The 18,600-nt window shown below is 41.9% G+C and overlaps 1 protein-coding gene across 2 annotated transcripts in view; it reads right to left on the bottom strand.

Moving 5' to 3' along the window:
* mipol1 (mirror-image polydactyly 1) overlaps nucleotides 1-18,600 on the bottom strand; it is a 295,842-nt gene that overhangs the window by 138,635 nt on the left and 138,607 nt on the right. For both annotated transcript variants that reach the window (XM_028821473.2, XM_051920033.1), the window contains 2 exons: nucleotides 17,003-17,108; nucleotides 2,368-2,497 (listed from right to left, as the gene is read on the bottom strand). In XM_028821473.2, coding sequence (XP_028677306.1) covers nucleotides 2,368-2,497; nucleotides 17,003-17,108 — 236 coding nt within the window. The remainder of the gene's footprint in view (nucleotides 1-2,367; nucleotides 2,498-17,002; nucleotides 17,109-18,600) is intronic.

Genomic DNA, 18,600 nt, shown 5'->3' with positions numbered 1-18,600 from the left:
TTGATATTGAGTTGAATTCATCCAACCCTCGACTTTAACAAGGGCCCCAGACCCTGAACTAGCCACACAGCCCCACAGCATGATGGGACCTCCACCAAATGTGACAGTAGGTAGCAGATGTTTTTCTTGGAATGCGGTGTTGTTCTTCCGCCATGCAAAGCGCTTTTTGTTCCAACTAAATAACTCCATTTGTGTCTCATCAGTCCAAAGCACTTTGTTCCAAAATGAATCTGGCTTGTCTAAATGAGCATTGGCATACAACAAGCGACTCTGTTTGTGGCGTGAGTGCAGAAAGGGCTTCTTTCTCCTCACCCTGCCATACAGATGTTCTTTGTGCAAATTGCGCTGAATTGTAGAACGATGTCCAGATACACCATCTGCAGCCAGATGTTCTTGTAGGTCTTTGGAGGTGATCTGTGGTTGTCTGTCACCATTCTCACAATCCTGCGCGTATGTCACTCCTGTATTTTTCTTGGCCTGCCAGACCTGCTGGTTTAACAGCAACTGTGCCTGTGGCCTTCCATTTCCTGATTCCATTCCTTACAGCTGAAACTGACAGTTTAAACCTCTGAGATGGCTTTTTGTAGCCTTCCCCTAAACCAGGAGACTCAACAATCTTTGTTTTCAGATCTTTGGAGAGTTGCTTTGAGGATCCCATGCTGTCACTCTTCAGAGGAGAGTCAAAGGAAAGGAAGCACAACTTGCAATTGACCACCTTAAATACCTTTATATCTCATGATGGGACACACCTGTCTATGAAGGCTTAAAGAGCTCATCCAACCAATTTGGTGTTACAAGTAATCAGCATTGAGCAGTGACAGGCATTCAAATCAGCACAATGACAAGAGGACCCACATTTGTGCACAGCCAGCTTTTCACATTTGATTTAATTTCATACAACTAAATACTGCGTCACTAAAAATCTTTGTTCGGAAAACACAGCAGTACTCAGATGTTCCTAAGAAATGAAAGACATACCACTGTTATCTGTTTTGTTGAAAGGAGAGTCAATTATTATGCAGGCTGAGAGGGACTCCCAAACCTTTTCATATGACTGTATATATATGTTTGCACCCTAAGAGTGCTGAAAGAGGATTGGATGTAATTAACGATACCTTCTTTAATTTTAACATCGTGGTATATCCGAATTGTTTTTTCCAACTACGGTCCTGACTACAAGCAGCACACCTGCAGTCACAGGCGGGTTACGACATTGTGTATTAGTACATTTGAGAAATTAATGGGACTCTGTGCATTTAGGGTTTAATCTCTTAAAGATCCCAACTGTGACTGTCACATTCACCTTTATTAATGGCACTGCAGGACATGTCCAAATGTATTGGTCTCTTCTCCAGTTATTATAAGCAGCCATCTTGTCCCAGTTGTCTGCTGTGCTCACTACTGTTATCAGCCCTCACTTTATGCACTCGCCTTAATAGTTAATGCCTGGATAAAACTAAACTGAGTCCACTATCAAGATCAGGAACAGTTGGCCACATAAATAAAAATGTTTTTACAAGGTCCGCATGACAATAGAACATCTATGGAGTTTCTAAACCTTGAGGAGACTTCTGCTTGTTATGTTTCTACACTCATTCTCATTTCACAAAAGCCCCTGGAAAAAAGAACGATACATCCATTTATTTTCTAGCTCAGGATTGTTCATATTTAAAAATAAAATATCCGGGAAAAAGTCTGAGAAATCAAAAAGATAATAAAAGATGATTTTGTAAACTCAAAGTTTTTCTTAAGAGCCCTTCATTCCACAGCATCTGAGGCTTATTGGAATATAGATTTTTTTTTTTTCTAAAGAAAGTTGTATTCCCTTAAGTAAAAATTTAATTACTTCTAAACTGCGACAGCAAACACTGCCTAGTACCCTTTCACTGCAGACAATGCAGCTTTCATTTTAAAAGGTCCAGCTTCTTAAGAGCCCCCCAAAAATCACATTAATTAGCCCGAGTTCAGACAGGGTGGTAAATATCTAGTGGGCTCAAGGTCTTGATTGATTTCCTATACAGTGCAAGTCTTGACTGACAACCTTGTAGTCTGTGCGCACCAACTCCTTTATGAAATGTCACACCCCTCTGATTTATTCCCAAAACAGTCGATATTGGATTCTCTTTTCTTCACCCCAATTCCATTCATTCACCTTGTCCCTTGCCTGAAGAACAATGCAGTCTCCTAAGTGATGGCAAACGAACACAGTGCCCACCGCCTAAGCAAATGCTGCAGCACTAGAGATTTTCTTCAAGACAGACAAATGGAATTTCTTTTGAGAACGGTCAAGATCCCTATTTTCCCCAAAACCAACAAGCAATGCTAGTGAGAGGCATAAGAAATGGAGTTTAACAATGCCATGCTTACTCCATTATAGCCTGTTCCAGTCGCTTGGCTTGCAAAAGGGCTTCATCTCTTTCTTCATTTGCCAGCCTCAGTCGAGCCATCATGGCCTGGTCCCGCTCCCTCTGGGCCTGGTAGATCTCCTCCACAAGGGCTGTAAAACAAGAAAAGCACACGTTATTCTGGAAAACCTGCCTCCTGTATGTAGCGACATAACCTGTAATAACTTACACGACTTCACTGGTAAATGCTGCGGATATAAACAAGCAATGAAGATAAAGGACAGTCCAGGCCGGCTACACCAGCTACAGTAAATGCAATAATTGTCCACATAAAAAAAAAAAATCACAAATCTGCTATCCCAAAAATTGATAGAGCAGATAATGTCAATGTCAATTTATTTATATAGCACATTTAAAACAACATAGGAATGCTGTGGCCAAAGTGCTTTACAATAATAGAATGAAAGAAAAAACAAATAACATAAATAGAAACAAAAATATATGAACATAAATAAAAATAAATAAAAGTAATGTTATATAATCGCAATGAGGAAACCATCAGTATTACTGGAGGTCACGGAATGCAAGTGACTAGAAATGAGTCTTTAATCTCGTTTTAAACAGTTCAATTGTAGACGACTCCTTTATGTAACGAGGTAAAGAGTTCCACAGGCGAGGAGCAGCAGCTGCCAAAGCCCTGTCTGTCCCCCTTAGTTGGACACTTGGTACGAGGGACAACAAGAGACAACTGACCAGAAGATCTAAGCACTCTAGATGGCTGGTGTAAAACACAGTAGTGGCGGCACTATTCTGAGATCACCACAGATATTCCAACTGAGGATGTTGTACTGTATATGCATACTTACCATATGGCAAAAATCGCAAACACACACAACTGCAGCAAAACGTTAAGTGATGAGAAAATGCAAAGATGATTTTTATGATCCGCAGATAAAATCCTAAGGTACACTTGAAGGTGTTCAGGAAGAAAAACCTTCCTCGTCTGGCGCTCACACGTGACTTTATGTTTTATTCTGTTACTCAAGCTGCTAGTATAGCAGTTCGATGCCAGCTCCAAATGACTGCCTCTTATTTATCCTTTCCCTCTCTTTGTTTCTTCATGGTATTCTACGATGGCACCAGTGCCACCTGGACAAATAACTAGACACTACAGTGATTGAGGAACACTTGAAAAATTCAAATAATCCACAAACAAGAAGCCCTTCACACACAGGTTTGTGCTTTGGAAATGAAGACAGCACTCTTGACCAATGAATAGTGGGGTTAAAGTTTAGGTCTTTAATTCAAAAAGTGTGACACCCCTCTCGCCTCTGTGGTGTGAAGGGGCTTCCTGTATGTAGATGATTTTAACATTCCAGAGGGATTTAGTTAGTAGTGTTTTAGCAAAAAATGCATGCGTTTTGTACGTGGCGAGCATACAACTGGATGACTTGATGAGTTACACTGTGAGGTCTTTTCATGGACGCTTTTTGATACTGTCGTCCAGCGCTGCTCACCATAGGCTCCCCATGCTAACAGAAATGTTGTTATCCCCATTCAAACATGAGATTACATTTTTTTTTCTTGCCCATCACTACAAACTACATGGGGTAAGTCACAGTAAGAAAATGAAATAATAAATGTTACTTTAACAAAAGAATTCCTTATAAAAACTTATTTATGCTTTATTTCTCATTTTGTGTAAGAGTTATTTGCTAGTTATTTAAGTCACATTAAATGTTTGCCTGCATACTAGTTCATAGTCTGCCTCACACTCTCCACCTTGCTCTGTGTTTTTATCACTCTTTAATTAATGTTGTTTTTATCAGCATGCTGCTGCTGGAGTATGTGAATTTCCCCTCGGGGATTAATAAAGTATCTATCTATCTATCCGATAGATAGATAGATAGATAGATAGATAGATAGATAGATAGATAGATAGATAGATAGATAGTGTAGTCGGCAGGATTAGATAGATAGATAGATAGATAGATAGATAGATAGATAGATAGATAGATAGATAGTGTAGTCGGCAGGATTAGATAGATAGATAGATAGATAGATAGATAGATAGATAGATAGATAGATAGATAGATAGATAGATAGATAGATAGATAGATAGATAGATAGATAGATAGATAGATAGATACTTTATTAATCCCAATGGGAAATTCACATACTCCAGCAGCAGCATGCTGATACAATACACAATATTAAATTAAAGATTGATGATAATGCAGGTAAAGAACAGACAATAACTTTGTATAATGTTAAATGTTAATGTTTACCCCCCCCCCCCCCGGGTGGAATTAAGGAGTCGCATAGTTTGGGGGAGGAACGATCTCCTCAATCTGTCAGTGGAGCAGGACAGTGAAAGCAGTCTGTCGCTGAAGCTGCTCTTCTGTCTGGAGATGATACTATTTAGTGGATGCAGTGGATTCTCCATAATTGATAGGAGCCTGCTGAGCGCTCGTCGCTCTGCCACAGATGTTAAATTGTCCAGCTCCATGCCAACAACAGAGCCTGCCTTCCTCACTAGTTTGTCCAGGTGTGAGGCGTCTTTCCTCTTAATGCTTCCTCCCCAGCACACCACCACATAGAAGAGGGCGCTCGCCACAACCGTCTGATAGAACATCTGCAGCCTCTCCTATCTATCTATCTATCTATCTATCTATCATATAGTGCCTCTCCTATCTATCTATCTATCTATTGTGGTACCTGGATGGGGATGGTACTCAGCTGGGACGCCCAGGAGGACTGGAGGAGGGCTTGTGCCTCCTCCAGACCACAAGGGGGCGACTGCCCTGGTTGCTTTGGGGGCCACGGGTACAGAGCTGGAAAGCTCAACCCTGTAGATAGATAGATAGATAGATAGATAGATAGATATATAGATAGATAGATACTAGGGGCCTGTAATGACCACCAGGGGGCGCCCCAGTGCCTACAGAGCCCTGGACCTCAGCACTTCCGCCACACCAGGAAGTGCTGGGGGGGAAGAGGAGCAGGGACACCCAGAGTGCTTCCGGGGATACAGCCGGCACTTCGCCACACAGGGGAGTGTCGGCGGAGGAGTGTTGGGAAGCACCTGGAGCACATCTGGGTGCTTATTTAAAGGGGCTGCCTCCCTTCAGACAGAGACTGGAGTCGGGTGGAAACGGACGAGAGTTGTCTTGGAGAGGAGTAGAGGCGGCCTGAAGAGTGAGGCACTAGAAGAGAGGCCTGGACTTTGGGGGATTGGTGCTGGAGGCACTGGGTTTGTGCTATGACTTTTGTACATATTGTAAATAATAAACGTGTGTTGGGTGAACAAACGATGTCCGGGCTGCTTCTCACACTATCTATCTATCTATCTATCTATCTACTGTCCATCCTATAGTGCCTCTCCTATCTATCTATTTAATGGGAGGTTCTTACAACCCCAATAAGTTGATATGAATTGGTGTATTCTAATTATTTCATGCCTGTCTGACTATACGTTATACTCAGTTAGTGACCTGCCTTGCTGTGTGTAAGGCGTTGAGGGCACACGGTTATAAATCAGGCCTTATGTGCCCAGTAACATGAAAGACAATGTGCTCTATTGAACGTGCGGCGCCATATGTTTAAAGCGTACTGAAGAAGAAGTAAAGCATCTTTAAGTGTAGAAACAACTAAAGTTTGACAAGAAAAATCTAAGTTTAGAGAAGAGATATTTTTTGTCATTTTCTAACTTTTATTCTACGTGTGTAACCCTTTTTCTTTTTTCTTGTGGGGAATGTTTGCTTTGAATTTTCACTAAATATTTAAAAACCAACTTTCAGACTGAGAGATTTCTTTCGGCACGTGTTTGACCTGTGCTCGATCCTGCCTTATGCACCCGTGGCTACAATGTGCTTATTTTTCTCCACTTAGGGATTTGTCCTTGATGAGACAATTATATTCGTATATTTTTATCTGTTATATTTTATTCGAGAAGTGCTTCTGAAAAAGGTATTGTTAACGTGCAGTACGCTAAAAGGCAGCTCAATCAATTTTCACGCCTAACATGCAAACTGTGCAAACATTAACCACAATAACCCGCGTCCAAACGGTTTTTACCGCCAGGCTGAAAAGGCTTATGCAAGCTGCAGAGGAGTGGGCTCTCGATGAGAATTCCAGGCTGCCTTCCTTCATACTGAAAGTGAATGCAGACCTCTTCAGTTACTTACTGTTTCGCAGCCAACTCAACGGCTCTCTGCTGTACGCGCCAACTCCTCTGACTCCAGGAGGGTGTCTGACGGTAGGCGTCCCCTTGGCCCGTTTCGTTAGGTTATTATGTGCCCTGATGAGCTTGTTTTATGTGAAAGGCCAGTTGCACTTCCTTCAGGAAGACAGCTTCATGATAAACAGCGAGTCTGGAGACGGCAGTAAGCCATTACAAAGTTCAGAAAGAAAATCAATATCACACTTTAGTTGGAATTTGCTCATTAAACACCCCCAGCACTAATGCAAATCATATTAAAATGAGGAAGGCAAATACACGAGCCGTACTTTTATTACATGTACAATGGGCGGCTAATTGCATTTCGTATATGTCTTGTGTTTTATTTTAATTAGCCAGAAGCTTTTATACCACCAAAAAAAAAAAATCAATCATTAGAAACATTCTTTTTTTTTTTTGCCTCGTACAAATTTCAATATTTGCTCAGCAAAGGTTCAGAGCAGTTAAATTACATTAACAAATATGATTAGTTGGTGTGTAAGCTGAATGAGAGACATACTCATTTTATAAGTAAAACAAATTGCTATGTTTACCATCTTATTGGGATATCTCTGTTCTTAAACATGCTTATCAAACACGATACGTGGGGCTACGACTCCTCTTGCTTTTGTTCACAAAGCTGTTTTCTAGCAGGTCCAAATGCAAATATAAACCAGCGTGCCAAATTACAGGGGAAGGCAGGCATCAAAACAGCTAAGAAATTCACTTGGGTGCCCACAGCAAAGACAACTAAGTGACAATACCTTAACAACATACGCTAATACACATAGTAAGGAAACCAAAAGAGAAAAACGAAAGCGTCTCACAAAACAAGGACGACAAGTACCAGTGCCTGGAATATAATTTATGCATAAAAGATAAAACAATCAGCAACAAAAAAACATACTGCAGCCTCACCAACATGGCAGATGACAAGTAGTGTGGAGTCACTCAGCATTATACTACATACAGTACGTGACATGACTGTGATGGCAACGGCCTTCAGACAACAGCGTCCCTGTCCAAAAGTAAGGCCACGACCACACTATGGATGTCACATCACCAGGGTTTCTGTATTCAATACCAATGCCAGTGTCATTTCATGATACTCTGTGCCTGTTCGATACCAGAAATTCCCTTCATTAGCCTTTTAATTAAAAGCACTCCCATTATTCAAGTGGGCAATAGTGTGCCTTTTTCTGTCATCTATATATTGTGGCGGACGGATGGGTTCTTGCCCAGCTGGGACGCCTGGGGGATGACAAGCCCGGGAGAGAGGCAATACCTACCATGGGATACGAGAGGGTGCATGGAGGACGATTCCAAAGCTATGGACTGTAGCACTTTCACCACACCAGGGAGTGCTGCCGGAAGAGAAAATGGGCGCACCTGGAGTGCTTCTGGGTACCCATGCAGCAGGAAGATCATGAAGGAGCACCTGGAGCACAATATAAAAGGGGCCGCATCACTCCAGTCTGTGAGCTGGAATCGGGAGTTGGAGGACAGAGCTTGCAAAGGAAGGAGCAGAGACGAGAGAGAAAAGGAAAGAATAAAGAAGGGACTGAGCCATTTTGGTGATTTGTGCACCGTATAAGGTGCTGTGCCGAGAAGAAAAGCGTGGGCTTTTTGGCATGTGTGCCTCGTGTCTGTCTGTGTCAGGTTGGGCGGCTGGCACGCACCCCTACAGGTGTCAAAATACATACATACATACATAATATATATATACACATACACACACAGATATGCATACATAATGTGAGAGAGGGCCGGCAGTTTATCCCAGCCAGCACCCCCAGACCACTAGACCACTGCAACATGGAGGTGCCTCGGATCCCCGCAGGGCATCATGGAAAATGGACTTCGGCTTCACAGCCCTGCTGGATACCGTGGGTGCCGCCAGGGGACGCTGCAGGGAGGCACAGGGATTGTTGTTTTCCCTATAGCCCAGAAGTACTCCCTAGTCACGGGGACAGAAGAACTGAAGAACTTCCGGGCTGAAGAAAAATAAGAGTTTCCATCTGACCCGGAAGTGCTATGGAATGACATGGACTGAAGGACAGAAGCACTTCCGAGTCACAGACTAAATAAAGGACTGTGGGAAACCCAGCAGGGAGAGCCGGAGTTGGGGGGGGGGGGGGGAGGAGTGTGATGGGCTGCTGGGTGGAGAGGAGGATTTATTGTTGATTATTGTCGATTTATTGTTATTATTATTGATTATTGAGTATTGTGGAGGTGGAAGTGCTTTGTGCACATTATTATAATAATAAAAAATATTACTGGGACTTTTTACCTGGTGTTTGGACGTGTTGTCAGTGGGTTTTACGGGGCAACAGCGACCCCTAGTGTCACAATATACAGTATATAAAAAATGCAACATCTGTCTGTATGTCTGTCCACTTTTCAGAAGAGAACTACTTTACGTATTTAGATCGGGTTTTTTTCTATAATTTGCTTGAACATTCTGGTTGATTTTGCGTCGTCTCTCATCACGCCAAGTATCATAGTTCCCTTGCGGCACCGATTTGTTTGCGCGAATCTGAGAGACATGCAGCAGGCTCAGGGGAGGGGAGGGGAGGGGTGGGGGCGGGGTCGCTCTACCCCTCGCCACGTGTTGGAGCGCACCTCGCCTCCGCTTAGCTAGCGATACCTGTTTGTTCAACAGACATTATCATCTAGAGACTGTTAAGGAGTAACGTTTGACGTTTTTGAGAGAGAGATCAGAGCTCCATGTGTTTTAGAGGGTAGCTGCTCAACGGCCACATGCTCTTCTCCCCATACTGGGGACGCTCTCCCGTGAGAGCTGAACATGATCAGATACAGTGCCAACGTTTGTAGTCGGAGCGTACCTACCTTCCACTTGGCCAGAATTACATTTTTTTTATTGATTTATAAAGTTTGTCCTGTTTCACTACTATGTGGGCAGAGCCGTGAGGGACAGCTAGTAGAATATAAAATACATACATACTTCTTCTTCTTCTTCTTTCGGCTGCTCACAGCAAATTTAAAATAGTGGTATATCAATCAAATAGTTGCCCAGTTATCATTTAAATAAACCAGTACAGTCATTCATAAATACCAAATTACAAATTCAAGACTTGTATTATAAATTGTGACAGACATACGTATTACTCCATCAAATTGTTTTATTGTTATAATCTTGGTCGAGGGGTGTGGTGGGAGGTATCACCATATGGCTTATTCTTCTTCATTTTTTCCCCACTTCCATGTGGCATCGAAATGGTTGATCAACCTTCTCCAAACAGCTCAGACTTGCACCTCCTGACCCGCAACCTTCAGATCTTCTTTCACTTTTATCCATTCCCCCTCTGCTTTGGCCTTCCTCGCTTTCTCTTCCCCTGTACTTCCATTCCCATCACTCTGCGGCCCCCATATTCATCGTCTCTCCTCATCACACGTCCATATCCTGTAATTTCTCAGGTTTCTCACCCACTTTTGTTGTACCTCCGATTGTCTCATTTCTTATTCTGTCCTTTTTTTTTTTTTTTGCAACTCCACACATCCAACTCAACATTCTCGTTCCTGACACATCCGATGTCTTCACCTGCTGAGCTCCGTTTACTGCCCAGGTCTCAGCTCCACACCCCATCACTGGTCTCACTGCCGTCTCCCCTTTAACCTCCACCTTAATTCTTTGATCACACAACTCTCCTGAGATCTTCTTCCAATTGTTCCATCCACACTGCACTCCATGGTTTCTCTCTACATCTACTTTTCCATCATGGGCTACCTCTGATCCTAGATATTTAAATTTAAGAATATTATCAACATGGACTAGCCGATTTATCTCTGACATTTTGTCTTGTGTAACTGTAAGGATTTCACTTAAAAGCAGTACTAAAAATAAAAAATTCAAACATTATTATGTCTGTACTGTAGAATTACCGAATTCCAAGATAATTCAGAATCTTTTCATTTAAACAAAACTCTTTAGAGACGTTTTTGTAACAACGTGCTTTTAGAATACCTCTACTAGGTTTGAAACATTTTGCTACTGTAAGGTTTAAATTTGCATCCTTAGCTGGTAAAATAAATTTACTAACGATTAATATTTAAACGGATGCCTCAGACTGATTCCAATTTCAGATGTCACCAACTTCTGGCACTTTAATTGTCCACACCTGTCCCAACTTCAAGGCTTCCTGTGTGAAATCAGACTTGTCAGTTTTTACTTTACAACTCTGGTTGTTCTGTTTTCAGATCATCTTAAACGAGTGATCGGTTTTTGTCATCGTCTAGTATGTGCGCAAATCCACAAATATAAAATGAATAGACTGATGTTACTTGTAGTCATTGAATTGTAACTGATAGGCCACACTACATTCGCCAAGGTGCCATTCAACTATGTGGAATACTGTATGTGCTTTTGTTACGTTTGTAACATATTAGGTTTTTATTTAATTTTCATGAGTATTGCCCCTAACAACTGAGACTGAAATAGCATTTGTGTTCATCATGGCACCTGTATTGCTGTAATTGCATTGTGTTTCTGTTAATGCAGTACATGTCGTGTCATTAAGAGAGATGTGCTTTGTGGTTTGTAGGATCAAAACGCTAAATAAATTTAACTTGGGTATTAACAAATGGAGCAACTCATTTCATCGCTATTGTACACAAGTCAAACAGCCACTTCGGATGCACCTCGTCTCACTATTTACTTGCTACTTAAGGGACATCTTATTTGTTTTTCTTTTTATGTACCTTTCTCTTTGTTGTCTTGTAAAGCACTTTGAGCTACACTGTTTGTATAAAATGTGCTATGGAAAAAAATAAATGTTGCTGTTCCCGTTGTACTTGCTAGATACCACCAGCCCTTCAGAAGAGGTCATCCACCTGAAGCTAAGACAGGCCAGTACTTGGGATGGGAGACCATCTGTGAAAAGCCTGGGAAGAGGAGTTAGTGAGGCCAGCAGGGGGCGCTTACCCTGTGGTGTGAATCTGGAACCCAATGCCCCAGTGGAGTGATATGGACACTGTACTGTAAAAATGGTGCCGTCCTTTCAGATGAGATGTCAAACTGAGTTCCAGACTCTGTGTGGTCCTAAAGAATCTCTGGGCATTCTTCGTAAAGAGCAGCATGTATCCCAATGTCCTGGCTGTCCTCAGCCTAGTCACTTTGTCCCCTAATCATTCCCTTTCTCTAATTGGCTCTCTCTCTCGCCATTTCACCACCTAACAGCTAATGTGGAAAAAAATGAATCCTAATATCCCCGAGTGCAGTGATGGGGACACTGTGCTTAAAAAAAAAAAAAAAGGCACCGTCCATCAGATAAGATGTCAAACCGAAGTCCTGACTCTCTGTGGTCAAAAAAGATCCCTGGGCATCCTTCATAATGAGTAGGGTGTATCCCGATGTCCAGGGTAAACTGCCCACCATGACCTTGTCACTCTGGCCCCCTAATCATCGCCCGTCTCTAATTGTCTCTCTCGCTTACCACCATACAGCTCATGTGGTGAGTGTACCGACACAAAAAATGGCTGCCGTCATATCATCCAGGTGCATACTACATATTGGTGGTGGTCAAAATGGCTCCCCACTCTCTGAAGTGCTTGGAATAGTAAGAAAAGCACTATTTAAATGTAAAGAATCATTATTATTATTATTAACTCCACCAGTGGTGCAGTTTCCTCCCACATTCCACAATGCTGTATGTGTGATTCTGGAGGCAAACAACGGTTAGAAAATGGATGGACTTCTGTTGAGAATGAATGCAAAGTCTCTGTTCATTTATCAGGCCTGTGTAGGATATGATATTGAAATGCAGCTACTCTCGCCATTCATAAGCTAAACAATTACAATCTGGCAGTAACACTTTACTTGAGGTACTGCAAAAAATGGATCTATTGCTCGTTAACTCTTATTTACCACCAGGCCCTTAACAAACACTTCTTTGGGTCTTCATAACACGTACAAAGCACCAGTAATAAAGCGTTTATTCACCTCTGTGGTGTGACCGACTAACAAAACGTCATTTTGGAGTGGTCCGAGATGGCTCAGTTGACACACATTTCTCCCGATATTACATATTTAAGTATAAGGCCTGTGAATCTTTTACCATCATGTCAATACACCACACTGCACAGGCATGAATGACCAATCTGCTCGTGTTTTATACGTGTTATGAAGAACAAAAGCAGCTTATTGCAGAAGACTAAAATGAGTAAGAAATGAGTTTTTTCAGTACCTAAACTAACGTGTTACCAAAGTGACAATAATGAAAGCCTGCGTGTGTTTTTTTTTTTTGGAAGGATAAGGCCGGGTTTATACTTCACGCGATTCGACGCATGCTGCAGCGGACGCTCCTAATACGCAAGCGTTTTACTGCTTATACTTGCACGCGTATTTTACGTAAATCTGGAGGAATCCAGCAGGTGGCAGTGCAAGATATTATCACAGTGAGAACAGGTTCGGCTTCTCTGTGTTGTGAATTGCTTGGAACACCCATTAAATTCTGATGACACCTTACCGCAATATCTCTGAAAAGGATGTTTAATGATTAGATCCATCAATCCAGGGATATGTCCATTCCAGCAAGCATCAGGTGTGAGACAGAAACAATCCCTGGATGGGGCCTCAGCTCATCGCAAGGTCAATGCAAGCACTCACATACACTGGAGTCATTTTAGTGTCACCAAATCCCCAAATCTGCATATCTTTGGAAGGAAACCGTAACACAGTGTGGAAACCCAGCAGGAAAACATGAGAACACCAGGCAGGGAATACCAGCGACGTGACTCCCTGCGAGACAGCAGTACCACCGCTCCGCCATCGTGTCACCCCCATGTGTGTGATTATTAACAGTATTCATTATTTAAATGAAATTAACAATTTATCTGTAAAATGTAACATACATATTTTAATGCATTTCATCATGAAAGTGGTATCGAGTATAAATCTAAAGACTCTAAATTTGCAGAGTTGGAATATCATACATTTAACGTGTTCTGTGTGGTGATCTATTGCTGTTTGCCACTGCTGTCAGGTCCAAGAAGCTCGTAGCGATTAAAAACTGGGATGATGTTTATGACGGTCTGCTTTAATGATAACGTAAACTACAAGGTTAAAGTGGACATTTCAAGATTAAAGCCGAAATTTCCACTTTAATCACAAAATACACATTTTCACCATGTCCTTAAATTTTTTTTCTCTGTGGCTCAAATACAGCGCTGTACGTTATGTTGCTGTTGTGAAGTTACAAAAAAAAAAAAAAAAACAACTTTTAAACTTTTAAAATGTATCATGTCATTACGATCGGGAATATGCGACGCTTGAATATAAAAGCACCATGAATGCATCTGAATGTCGGCATTTTGCTTCACCAAATCGAACTGTTCATCAAACATCGAAGGGCGCACATCGATCCCTGTAGGATCTGCATAGAGGCTTTCTGTCACATGTACTGTAGATAGTAAACAGAGACTCTGACGTCACGTTCCAATTTTTATCACACTGCGTCCCCCCCAACTTTTTGCTGGTACTGCAACTCACGCATGCATCACGTTAATTTCTGAGGACCTGTTTAGAGGACGCGTCAAATGAACACATGGCAGCCATGATGCGTGCACGTACGCGTTCTGAGCGTGAAGTATAAACGAGCCTTAAGCATCATTCCGGCAATCAAGTCACTGAAATTCTCGTCTCGAAAAGTACTAGGGTGTTGTACCGTGTAAGCCATTATGAATGTAGTGAGAAGTTAAGCAAAATGATCCCTTTTATTGGCTAACTAGAACAATTACAATATGCAAGCTTTTGAGGCAACTCAGGCCCCCTCTTCAAGCTTGCATATCGTAATCGTTCTAGTAGCCCATAAAAGGTGTCATTTTGCTTAACTTCTCACTGTCTCGAATACAAAGCCTTTCCAAACGTGACTTCTGTTCCTTTTCTTTTTGAGACGTCTTAATGCAGCACAGTAGCACTCGGAGCCATTTTCATGTGTAGACTGTACTCACTTTATCACACATTATTTTGCATTCCAGCGTAACATGTTCAACTGCAGTCGTTCATTCGTGCAGTACCAACATTCACTTGGTATTGCCAAAACTGCAAAATGGCAGGGACGTTACATTTTTAGCATTTTAGAATTGGCTTGGTACTAAAGTGTCCGTTTTTGTGACATCCCTAGTCCACATAATTAAGTTTTCATTTAAAAAAAATGCTTTGTTTAAATAAAAAATGATTTTTGTCCATACAAGCACTGAATGAAAGTATCTCTTGTGCCACAAAAATGACTAAAACACATACTGTATGGCATTGCCGTTCGCCTACTCTGGGCACGCGTGGATCAGAGGAAACAGAAAGAGGAAATGTCCTTCTTAAAGGGATGGTTACACCACCAGCCACAGGACTTATTGCAAAACTATAGCAACCGGTATTTAATTTACCTTTTGAGCATGCATGCCGCATTCAAACTGCACAAAACGCAATTTAGATGCACACAGGTAAGCGCTCTGGATAAAAACTTCTATGTTGGAATAGGATTTTCCTCCATGAAGGGTGACTAAAAAGTGAATGAGACATTATAATGAGTATAATCCAGTCAGGAAACGGTTACATAATAAGCACAGACCAATCCAATCAGAACACGACTAGCCTGTGTTTTCAAAACTCGATGTTTTCACTCATCTGTAGTGCAACACTGAGCCGGTGTTTTCACAAATATACGGCTCTAAACAGCGTTTTCAAAAGTCTCCGTTTTCAGGGGGTTAATAAACGCCAGAGTAGGGTGAACAAAATGTGTGTGAGTGTAGACTAAGAGGGAAGTTCTCTACTTCGTGATGTTATCCTCACCTGTGTGCCCAATGTGCCTGTTGCAAAATGTCCTCTGTTGGCTAAAAGTGAACTCACGTGGGGATGCTGCAAAGACGTAAACTGGCTTGATGTGGACAGCTTGAGCATCTCGACCAGACTTGTGTACTCTACAGAAAGGGGTGTTATTGACTCAGCATTTTTAACGGGAGGCAGAACCACGCTGCAAAAAATATGAAATCTCATCAAGTGAAAAGTACCATATATACTCGCGTTAAAGTTCTCCCACGGATAAGTCGGGGTTTGATTTTACCGTATAATTTCCGGTATCTTATAATGTCGGTCGTATAAGTGGAATGCGGAAAAGACACGCTATTGGTCCAAGAGATTACGATATGCTAACGCCTACCAGAGAGAGTCACCACGGACCACACAGCCTTTTTGTTTTCTATGTATTGTGCCCACATGACCACACGGTGATACCCGAACTATTCCAAAGCGACGTTTGCACTGATTTGTGCTTTTTGTATCTCACACCCTCGTACACCTTTATCGTAAGAGCATCTCTTATATACGATGGAGCGTTCAATAAGAAGAAAATATGAAGCTGGTTTTAAATTAAAAGTCGTTGAAGTGGCGAAAGAAATTTTTAACTGCGCCGCTGCAACAAAATTCGATGTGTCTTGAGAAACTGGTGCGAGATTGGAGGAGGCAAGAAAAAAAGTGTCGTATTTTTGAACGGGTGTATAAGTCGGGGTCTGATTTTACGATCGATTTTTCAGGTTTCAAAACCCGACTTATACGCGAGCATATACCGTATTTGTATCATGACGCTAAATCTTGTTTTCCTTGTTGTATGAATTACTGACTTATCAAAAAACTTGTATTTACAATTATTTAGCATATTTTAAGAAATCTCATCCAGTAAAATTTGTTTACCCCATTAGCAGATTTTTTTTGTTAAATAAAAGCAAAACAACTCCTGTTTAAAGTTTTTTTTTTTTTATCTAGTTTTTACATTTTTTGCAGTACAGAATTAGATGGTGATTATAATAATGGAATGCACGGGTGCACACTTGGCCAGACATTTAGCACTGCGGTGTCCACAAATCATCTACTCCACTACAGGTTCAGGATGCAGAAATCAAGTCACCCATCATGCCTGTGCTAAATTGGAGCTGTGAACCAAACTTTTAAATGTCTAGTTTGATGATCTTACCAGCATGTTAATACATACAATTACATGCTTGAATTTTTTTTTATATAAAGTCAAAATAAAGAGAGTGTGTGAAACACAAGGGGGACAACAATTGACATCCCAAGAGGTGTATCCTCTGAAATGAAGTGTACAAACTCCCAGCTGGAAGACAGTGTTTAGCAATTCTCCTTGTCAGAAGCCAGTTAGCTGGATTGGCACCTACTGTCAAAACAAACACTGTCCTTGTGAAGCGGCGTTAACCATCACCTTAACTTCAGAATCCAAAAGAACGCAGGTGGGCTCTTCATTAATTCCGGGAGCAGGATCTTTAATGAGTAATGCTAAGAAACGCCTGCGACCAAAGCCCAGCCTTCTGACTTTTACCCTCCTTCAGCAAACACAGATGCACTCCCAACAGCACGCCATACAGCGACACTTCACCATCTGGCCCCTGGCAACTTATCTAGCAGTTTTACCTGCAGCTTTCTCAGCAGTTTTCGCTTCCATCATCTTCTCTTGTAGTTCTGCATCCATTTTCCATCTCTCCAAATCTTGGTCTTTTTCAGACAGTTTATCCTGAAGCTGAAAAAATGTACAGAAAAACACACTTAAAAATACCCTCAATGTGACTATAGTGAGCAATAAAATGGAAGGGGTATGGTACATACAGTATACAGTATGCATAGGAAGATGTGGAGGTTCTACAAAGCCAAAATCTCCTGTATCCCCAGTGAATTCTTTTTTTGGGTGCAAAAACGCAACTGATAAAAATACAAGTATCAACATTAATGTCAATATGCGTTCTAGAAGTTTCTAACAGAACGTCAGAAGAACAGACGCTCTACTAAGCCATCTTAAAACAATCCCAGTAAACAGTGATGTAATTAGTGTGATGACTGACACTGGAGACCCAAAGAGTCAAAGCACACAAAACGAAACGCCTCTAACCATACATAAATACAGAGAGGGAACTCCGATAGGGCCGCTGTTACGGTGCAATGGATTCGACTTGCTAAATGATATTTACAAAGAGAGACCAGCCAGGCGAGACGTGAGTCAGGACCCAAGCGCTGCAAGCTGACAAAGCTATCTGCTGGCTACTGAGCACCACCCTGTTGTATCCATTTATTTTCTGACACCCCATCATGCCATTCATTTAAAGCCTGCTGGAAAGGCCTATGGCCCATTGTGATTCAATAATTGGACTAAGTGAGTCTGCAGATGGATGGGTGACAAACTTGTCAGTGCCCAAACATACATACCCAAATGGTGGTGGGCTAATAATAAGTTCTGAGCAAGTTTGAAGAACAACTTGGCTTCATTACCCATCCCAGAGAAGGCAGGTGAATTACCAGAACAATGGATTTGATTATGACGATGACAGAACTCTACTAGAAAACGAAACAGAAAGAGCACAACAGCAACTAGAGAAAGCAAGTCAAGCAGCAGAACGAGTCGGCCTAGACATAACCGTAAGCAAGACCAAGCAAATAATAACCAGTCTCGAGTACGGACCACATCTTCCTCTTCCTTTAAATCAGAGGTTCTTAACCTGAGGTCTGTGGACCCCTAGGGGGGTCCATGAGGGTCAGATAAAAATTAACATTTATATTTACTATACAGCCTCGTCTCAGGAACTGCAGGTCTGACATTGCAGTCAGCAACACAGGAGCGCCGCAGGGGACTGTACTTTCTCCGGTCCTGTTCAGCCTATATACATCGGACTTCCAATACAACTCGGAGTCCTGCCACGTGCAAAAGTTCGCTGACAACACTGCTATGGTGGGCTGCATCAGGAATGGGCAGGAGGAGGAGTATAGGAACCTAATCAAGGACTTTGTTAAATGGTGCGACTCAAACTACCTACAACTTAACACCAGCAAAACCAAGGAGCTGGTGGTGGATTTTAGGAGGACCAGACCACTCCTGGACCCTGTGATCATCAGAGGTGACTGTGTGCAGAGGGTGCAGACCTATAAATACCTGGGAGTGCAGCTGGATTATAAACTGGACTGGACTGCCAATACTGATGATCTGTGCAGGAGAGGACAGAGCCGACTATACTTCCTTAGTC

This window comes from Erpetoichthys calabaricus, chromosome 16 (assembly GCF_900747795.2).
Source record: "Erpetoichthys calabaricus chromosome 16, fErpCal1.3, whole genome shotgun sequence".
Lineage (NCBI taxonomy): Eukaryota > Metazoa > Chordata > Cladistia > Polypteriformes > Polypteridae > Erpetoichthys > Erpetoichthys calabaricus.
This window is presented reverse-complemented; position numbering and strand designations above follow the sequence as displayed.